At 40.0% G+C, this 9269-nt stretch overlaps 1 protein-coding gene across 2 annotated transcripts in view; it reads left to right on the forward strand.

The window, feature by feature from the left end:
• Positions 1-1943, forward strand: part of LOC126282045 (protein goliath) — a 601667-nt gene extending 599724 nt beyond the window's left edge. For both annotated transcript variants that reach the window (XM_049981464.1, XM_049981463.1), the window contains one exon: positions 278-1943. In XM_049981464.1, the coding sequence (XP_049837421.1) occupies positions 278-507 (230 nt within the window). In that variant the 3' untranslated portion in view covers positions 508-1943. The remainder of the gene's footprint in view (positions 1-277) is intronic.
• Positions 1944-9269: the final 7326 nt, after the last annotated feature.

Below are 9269 nucleotides of genomic sequence, written 5' to 3' on the forward strand. Positions count from 1 at the left end.
GATCCTAGTCCATCACAGATTTTCATTCGTCACTACTGATTCTGTATAATGTCCCAATGCAGCTGACAGCAATAGTTTGTACCCTTCCCTTCCCTTCCCTTCGTCCACCATCCCCCCTTCTGTCTTCAATTTACATAATATGTATAACTGCTGCTGATTCTGTGAGGTATCTGCTCTGTTCTATTCATATAAATTACACTTCATTCTCTTTGTTTCCTACAATTCCTCCCAAAGAAAAAGAAAATAATGCACAAGATTTCTCTTTCTTTGTCTGCAGTTGGGGGAGCAGTGCCAAGAGACCAGGTGTGCAGCAACTGCGGATCTGGCCTGGCAAAGCCACTCGCTACTGACTGTGGTACCAATACAAGTGTGACATCTGTCAACATAGACTCCTGTATTATGAATGTGTGCGACACTCCTGAGACTGATGATGTAGATGGTACTCAGCTGGATAACACATTGGGCAGCAGGACTAGCCCACACCACTCCAGTGCCACACACAAGTGAAGACAACCAGCAACTGTGAAGAACTGACTATTTAGCACATTGCTGACTCCTTTCAACCTTTACCCAGTATTTATTTTTTGTGAAATGAAAGACTACTTACTTTAATCTAAGTTCAATGAACTTGTTAGGCACCTATAAAGAATTTGCGTATTTTCAAATACTCATTGTATAAAGAAACACACACTGTAAATTTATGACTCTCAACTTAATCGAGTAAGTGATGGGTCTGTGTTACAGTTTCATGATTTTCTCATGAGAATAAACTCAATAAACTGTGAGAGTATTTAAACTAATGAATGTTGTTGAAATCCAGATGCCATAAAAGAAGACACATGGGTGTTTCTTCACATATTCATAATCTACTTGTTTTAGTTTCGGTGTTAGAAGGCCAATAAAAAAAGTCTCATGAATATTTCTCATATTGTTGTGTCATGCATGTATGGCAATATCAGTCACTAGTTTGTGTTTTGAACATCTCTTTTTTAGTCTTTCATGACAGCCATCTTTAATTTATTACTGTGAGCCTTTGTTGTGTTTTTATTTTTATTAACACAGGCAGTTTAGCACATCTTTTAGAATTGCTGAACACCGTGTATTATTTCTCACAGTCATCACTGGTATTGTAGGAAACAAAGTGTGTAAGAAGGTGTTCTTAGATTTATGGCTGCATAGTTTCACTTAATATGTGTGATGATTTAGAAAGCAATTTGCTTTCAGTCTTCACAAAACAGTAAAGAGTTGTTAGTTTCTGAAATCTGATATACACACTGCAAGATGACATGACAAGAACTGGAGAATATTTCACTGTGTTAACATGTGAAAACTTCAGTTGCAACAGCTTGTACGTTAATATAGAATAAATGTCGTGGATTTTTTAAACAAAACTAATAAATGTGGTTGCAATGACTTATTTTTTCTGTCCCTGTGAAAACGTTTGGGATATCAAATTACAGTCACTGAAATAAAAAATATGTAAATTATTTTTACAGCATGAGAAAATTTTACAGTACAGTAAAGTAAATCACCCACAGCAAGTTTATGAAAACAAAATACATATATGTTACATGTCCTAGATTGGGATGTCCTGACCTCACAGTCACTGCAGCTGTGATCTACAGAGGTGAATGCTCTCACCATATGCCCTACTGTTCCTCATATATGTACTTACCTTGACAATGAACTTTTTTTGTTATTCGCAAATATGTTAATGTAAGTTAACCTTAGTGTAATAATTGTATATATGTTTTAGTTGAGTGCAGCAGATTTCATTATTTAAACAAATGGATCTCACTTGTTTGTACTTAGTCTGGATGTACTAGAAGATGTGTCCTTTTTTAAAACCCTTACAGAATAGTAAAACTGACATTTTTATCCATACTGTACCTTTCACATCCCATGAAAAATGTAAAAATAAATATTATGCATTCCAGCAGATACTTTCTTGACTGCTTTTTGGTGACAATCTATTTTTTGAAGTGAAAGATCCCAACCCCTTTTTTCCAATCTTACGAATGTAAATAAAATAAAAGAGAAGGCAAAACACACACACACACACACACACACACACACACACACACACACACACACATACAAAAATTTGTTGTACAGTTTTTGAAATCAAGAAGAATTTTAAGTCACAGTGAACAAGTCAAAGATCTCAATAGCAAAGGAATTAAGCATCATAAAGGACTTCTATTGCTTAATGATTGTTTACCACTAGTGATGACTCTATGTATGTTTCATTAACAAAAAATGCATTCTTTTTCTCATTTACACTTATAATTACTGAACATAAATGCAATACAAAGAACATATGAAAGTCATTAATTTAAAGGGGGTGGTAAAAATCTATTACTACTACTGAGTTAACTTACCTCCTTGCACTGCAGGGGGTAATTTATTTAACGCAACGGCATGAGAAATACAGGTAAGATAACGCATCTGCATGCAGTTGTGCCCTAAATGCTGTGGATGAGATAGTTTGTTGCATTCTTTTTTGTTCACTGCTCTAGCCATGATAAAGTATTTGCTGCTACTACCATCTATGACTATATATATATATATACTATAGTTAAGAGAGTTACTCACCTGTGATGTAATTCCATCAGTACAAGTACACAAAGTAAAAGTTAGAAGGCACTCTTGAAGGTAGTTGATTTGAGCCATATTGTATATCAGAAACAGCAGCACGAGAAAACACACACAAAGGTTAAAGAAATGTGCAAGCTTTAAGAGCCAGTGGCTCCTCCTCCTGACAGAAGGGTCAAGGTGAAGGAATAGGGATGAAAGAAAGAGACTGCCAAGGATGAGGAAAAGGAGTGTGTTCAGAAAAGTTATCCAGAACCCTGACTCAAGGGAGACTTACTGGACGGGACCTTCTCATTCTGATTGGTCTTCATCCCATGACCCAGGGTTCTGGGCAAGTTTTCTGAGCCCACCCCATTTCCTAAACCTTTGGCTTAATCCCTCTTCTTACCCCTTAAACTTTTCTGCTAGGAGAAGGAGCCACTGGCTCCAAAAGCTTGCACATTTCTTTAACTTTTATGTGTGTCTCATTGACCATTCTGGTGTAGGAATAAAAGACAGCAAGACTGCTGTGTGGAGGACACAGTAATAAGCATCTCTGGCATAGAGAAACAACAGAAAGAATTGTAGGTGAGTAAGTCACCAGGTCATGATCGAATTCCAATTCAGTTTAACAAAGAGTACTCTACAGCATTGGTCCACTACTTAGCTGGCATTTATTGCAAATCTCCCACCAAACACGAAGTCCCACGTGACCAAAAAAATATGAAGGTGACTCCTGTATACAATAAGGGTAAAAGAATGGAACCACAAAATTACAGGCTAATATTGTTAACATAGTTTTGCTGCAGAATACTCAAACATATTCTAAGTTTAAATATAATAAATTTTCTTGAGAGGGAAGAGATTCTGCCGACAAATCCGTACAGTTTTAGAAAGCATCAGTAATGAAATACTCAGCTTGCCCTACTCTCGCATGATATCCTACAAACTATGGTCGGAGGGCAGAAGGCATTCGACACAGTGCCACACTGTTGACCATTAATGAAGGTAAAAGCATATGGATTTGGTTCCCAGATAGGTGAGTGTCTCAAAGATTTCTTAAGAAATAGAACTCCATATGCTGTCCTCGATGGTGAGTATTCATCAGAGCGAAAGTATCATCAGGAGTGCTCCAGGGAAGTGTGACAGGACCACTGGTATTTTCTATACACACGAATGATCTGACTGACAGGGTGAACAGTAATCTGTGGTTGTTTGCTGGTGATGCTGTGGTGTATGGGAAGTGTCAGCATTAAGTGATTGTAGGAGGATACAAGATGATTTAGACAAAATTTCTCGTTGGTGTGATGAATGGTAGCTAGCTCTGATTGTAGAAAAATGTAATTTAAGGCAGATGAGTTGTAGAAACAAATCCATAATGTTTTAATACAACATTATTAGTGTGCAGCTTGACACAGTCACATCAATTAAATACCTACACATAATGTTGCAAAGCAATATGAAATGGAATGAGCATATAAGGATTGTAGAAGGGAATGAAAATGGTTAACTTCAGTTTATTGGGGGAATTTTAGATAAATGTGGTTCATCTGTAAGAGAGACTGCACAGAGGACACTAGTGTAACCCACTGTTGGGTACTGTTCGAGTGGTTCAGATATGCACCAGGTCAAGTTAATGGAAGACATTGAAGCAATTGGAGATGGTCTGCTGGATTTGTTTACCATTAGGTTCAAACAACACACAAGTATCACAGAGATGCTTCGGGAACAGAAATGGGATTCACTGTAGGGAAGGCAATGTTCTTTTCAAGGAGCACTATTAGGAAAATTTGAAGCTGTCTGCAGAACAATTCTACTGCTGCCACTGATATTTCACATAAGGACCATGAAGATAAGATTAGAGAGATCAGGGCTTGTATAGATGCATATAGACAGGTATTTCTCACTTGCTCTGTTTATGAGTGGAAGAGTCAAGGAAATGACAGGTAGTGGTACAGGGTACCCTTCACACACAGCATACAGTGGATTGTGGGGTATGTGTATAGATGTAGGTGTTTCCTCCTGTTGCTGCTCAGTAAGTAGATATCCAATTATATGAGTGGCATTGTAGGCGGCTCAGTGGTCCCGGTCGCCTACGGTGGACTGGAAGCCGAGCGGTGACCTCTCAAGTTGTCAGGACGCTAGAAAATGACTGTGGACATGTCAGAAACACCAAAGAAGCATTATTAATTCATGACACCTTTATTCCTGTCGAGTACAATGTGGCCCGCGTAACACAGGCTGGCTGGGCTTGGTGATATCAATGACCTTCCTCCAAGTCCTCGCTGACCCAGAGCGATGATACCAGCTCCGGGCCGCACCAGTCTTGCTAGCGCAGCACCGCATGCTGTGACGTAGCCCGTGGAATGCCTTTACTTCAGCTGTGTGTGGCTGGCGGCGCCCGGCTGGCCAGCGGACAGCAGGCCGCTGTGCATAGGAGGCTTCAGGTTGGAGTCCCGGTGCTGTCGGCACGAGAGGCGTTCTCGTAGTGCGGATTGTACTCTATCCCAACCCGTTTTCTTCCCTGCTCCTCCTGGTAGCTCATCCGCGGTGGATGGGCAGAACAGGCTGCAGTCCCCCAGCGTCTTGGGCTCCCCTGGTTGTGACGGCAGATGCACAGGGCCTAGGCCCCGCACGATCTTGACGACGGCTCACTGATGTGGTCAGCATTGGCAGCGAGCTAGTCTGCTGTGATGTCTGCTAATCCTGGGTTGATGATTGACAGCAGCAGCAGAGAGGACCAGAGCTGGTACTGTCCCCTCACGTGTGCTGCTGGATGGGCCGCCCTTACTGCAACATCTCCTTAATAAAGATTAACATGTTGATCACCGAGCTGAGCACTATGCAGTGATCCAGTACATACCTAACTGCAAGTCTAACTGCGAGTGCCTTGTTGCCATCAAAGCTGGCGTATTTAAAGTAAGCACGAGCGACATCCTGATGTTATGCTCGTTTGTAATGAACGCATTTGTTCCACTTATACTGCTGACTTATGTGTCGTACTCACCCCTTAGGTGTTCTTGTGACAGAGTTACATGTTGTTATGACAGACTTACGTGAAGTTGCAAAGTGCAGTTCAGCTGACACTATACCTCTGGCTTACACCCTACGAAAGTCTCCGTCTAACACAAACCCGCGTGCTAGGCAATTCTCTCTTGCCTGTTGTGTGTAACCAGGCCATTGCCCCTGCGTGATGACACATTCCGATACAAGTGCAATCCTCTTACCTCTTGGCTAACCTACTGCCTCTGGCTCTCGGCATAGGCAACAAAACCTTGACAATATTCCACGTTTCCAACTCTTTACTATTCCGCGACACTACAGCATTTAATATCCAATGCAACACATGTTTTTCTAGGCCAATTTTAGTTGAAAAATATGTGGAATTTGTTGTTGGACATGCTGAATTTCCACTTCAGTTTGTATTGTTTCATGACGTCCCAGTAGGTGGTGACACAATAGATAGCCTTCAAAATGACGTCTGTAATGGAGGTGGGTTCCAATCAGAGAGCTGTCACTGAGTTTGTTTTAGCAGAAAAACAGCATTGCAGATATTCATAGGTGCTTGCAAAATATCTATGGAGACATGGCAGTGAACAAGAGCATAGTGAGTCATTGGGAAATTTGTCTGTCATCATCGCAACAAGGTCACCTTCCAATCTCCTGCATGCCAGCTGACCGCAAATAGCTGTGCCTCCTGTAATGTTGAAACCTGCAGACATTCTCATTGGAGGTGATCAACAGATCACAATCAAACATCTCTGTTGTTAGTGTTGATACACTTGTCCATCAGTTGGGGTGCTCAAAGGGCGTGCCTGTTGGGTTCCTCACCACATAATGAAATACCATAAAGAGCAACAAAGGACCAACTGTGTGGAACTGCTTGCACATCAGAAGACCTATCATGAAAATTTTTTGTTGAGCATTGTCACAGGTGATGAAACATTGGTTCATCATTTTGAACCAGAAACAAAATAGCAATCCGTGGAGTAGTGCCACACCACCTCTCCTCCAAAGAAAATGTTCAAAGTCACTCTCTCAGTTGATAAAGTCATGGCAACAGTCTTCTGAGGCTCTGAAGGTTTATTCTGTTTGATGTCCTCCCTCGTGGTGCAATGATAAATTCTGAAATCTGTTGTGCTATCATCATTAAACTGAATAAATGATAATTTGCCACACAAAAATGCAAACAAACTTCTCCTTCCCCATGACAATGCATGGCCTCACACATGTCTGCACGCCCAAGAAGGGCTCACTAAACTTCATCTGACTTTTCTTTCTCCACCCTACAGCCCAGACCTCGCACTTTCTGACTTCCATCAGTTTCATCCAATGAAGGATGCACTTTGCAGGGAGCAGACTTACTGAATATTATTATATTATATTATATTATATTATACAAGGGTCATTCAGTAAGTAATGGTCCACATTTTTTGAAAAAAGCCATTAATATACATAGACAAACATCCTTGTTGGTGGCCCACATTTGATGTTCATTTGTGTGCTGGTGAAGTTTCAAATCATTCTGGTAGATGGCAGAGCCATAGTATAGCATCAGAATGGCATCTACATACTACTCACATTACAAGCAGCATGCTGTTATTGAATTCTTGTGTGTAGAAAAATAAACCATGGTGAACACCAACAAACATGTGTGCAGTGTATGGTGATGCTGCAGTTGATAGAAGTACAGATGGGAGGTGGGTAAAGAAAGTTACAGCCTCTGGAAATGCAGAAACAGAGCTCCATGATTAGCCATCACCAAATTGGGTTGGACATCATTTCCTCATCCACCCTGCAGTCCAGACCTGGCACCCTTGGACTTCCATCTCTTTGGGCCACTTGAAGATTCACTATGGGGAACACATTTAAAGATGATGATGAGTGACAGTCATGCAGTGAAAACATGGCTGCACCTAAAGCACAAGAGCTTTTACCAACAGGGAATACATGCTCTTCCACAACATCAGTGTACAGCCATAGAATGTGATGGAGAGTACGTAGAAAAAAAGGACATGAACAATACACGTTGGTGCATATTGTAACCAAATTCAGACTCTTAACAATGAACATGTCCTGAAAGAAAGAAAAAAATTGTGGGGCATTACTCATTGAATGACCCTTGTATTTTCAAAAATGGTTATTTGTATTGATAGAAAGCTTTATTAGCTTTATATTACAATTCCATTGGGGTTTAAATTGGGTTAAACACAATGATCTGACTTGTTCAATAGCTATTATGATTATGATTTATATATAAAAGTGATAGTGAAGACGAAAAGCTATTTTTATGTACCCAAAAAATGGAGTGTGTCTTCAGCCTTCTGTCTCTTATAAAAAAAACTGACATGAGACGCAGGCAAGTGGGTCAGAACATATCTCAAGCAATAGGAGAAAGTCCTACTGAGGGAAAAAAATAAATGCACAAAATATGAAAATCAGATGTAAATGTATTTGAGACATTCGAAAGACCGCAGTGTGACCATCAACCACCTCAATTCATTTCCATTCATTCACTGTGTTCCAAAGATCCCATCAAGGAGGAGAACATTTTTGGGATGTGCAATTAGTCAAGGTATACATTAACAAATGACAAAAGACTTTTACAAACTTCATCTGTGCAATGGATTAACATTAAACTATCACTATATCTGAATTGAACTCAACTACACACACACACACACACACACACACACACACACACACACACACAGAAAAATAAAATCTTCATGGCCTTGAGGCCGCATCAAGTCATCATATATCCATGAATATTCAGCGAAGAACCTCTTGGCAATAGCTAATTAATATGTAACTACTTGGCAAAGTGGGAGCTTGAGAAAATTATCTGTTCTTATCACAATGAGCAATACGTTTGTACAATGACAGCTAATTGTAAAGGCCTAAGGTAGTGGCGCACTAAGGAGGAAGGGGATGAAGTGGGTGGCCTGCACCAAGACTCTGGTCCTGGGGGGGGGGGGGGTCTTCAGATTATGAGGGCTTCAAGAATTGGAGGCCATCCCTTGATCAAATCATTTTTAATCAAATCACAAACAATGCCAAAATATTTTTAGTAAATAAGAAGCAGTTTGGAGTTTGATGACCCACATGTACGCAAAATAAAAAATAGGTACCTACTTACCTGTTATCAGGCCATGGGAACTGCCAATGGGTGTGTTGCATCAAACTTAAAAATTGTAGAATGACAACCTGCTAAATGCAGTTATTCAACTTTTTTTTTTTTTAACCTATGCTGTCTACAGAAGTGTGCAGAAGTACACTTTAAAAACTATGCACCTAAGCACAGTAAAGATCTTTGCAGTGATTTATTAATTTTCTAGCTAAAGTTTAAGTTTTAAAATTTATTTTTCAAGGGATATTATTATTAATATAGTTTATTTTATGAATAAAAAAATCCAACTATTTGAACTAGAGTTGAGTCACCAAGATATTGTGTTAATATTTATCTAGTTATATCTAAAACCAAAGATGATGTGACTTACCAAACAGAAGCGCTGGCAGGTCGATAGACACAGAAACAAACACAAACATACACACAAAATTCAAGCTTTCGCAACCGACGGTTGCTTCTTCAGGAAAGAGGGAAGGAGAGGGAAAGACGAAAGGATGTGTGTTTTAAGGGAGAGGGTAAGGAGTCATTCCAATCCTGGGAGCAGAAATACTTACCTTAAGAGGAA

This window comes from Schistocerca gregaria, chromosome 7 (assembly GCF_023897955.1).
Source record: "Schistocerca gregaria isolate iqSchGreg1 chromosome 7, iqSchGreg1.2, whole genome shotgun sequence".
Taxonomy (NCBI): Eukaryota; Metazoa; Arthropoda; class Insecta; order Orthoptera; family Acrididae; genus Schistocerca; species Schistocerca gregaria.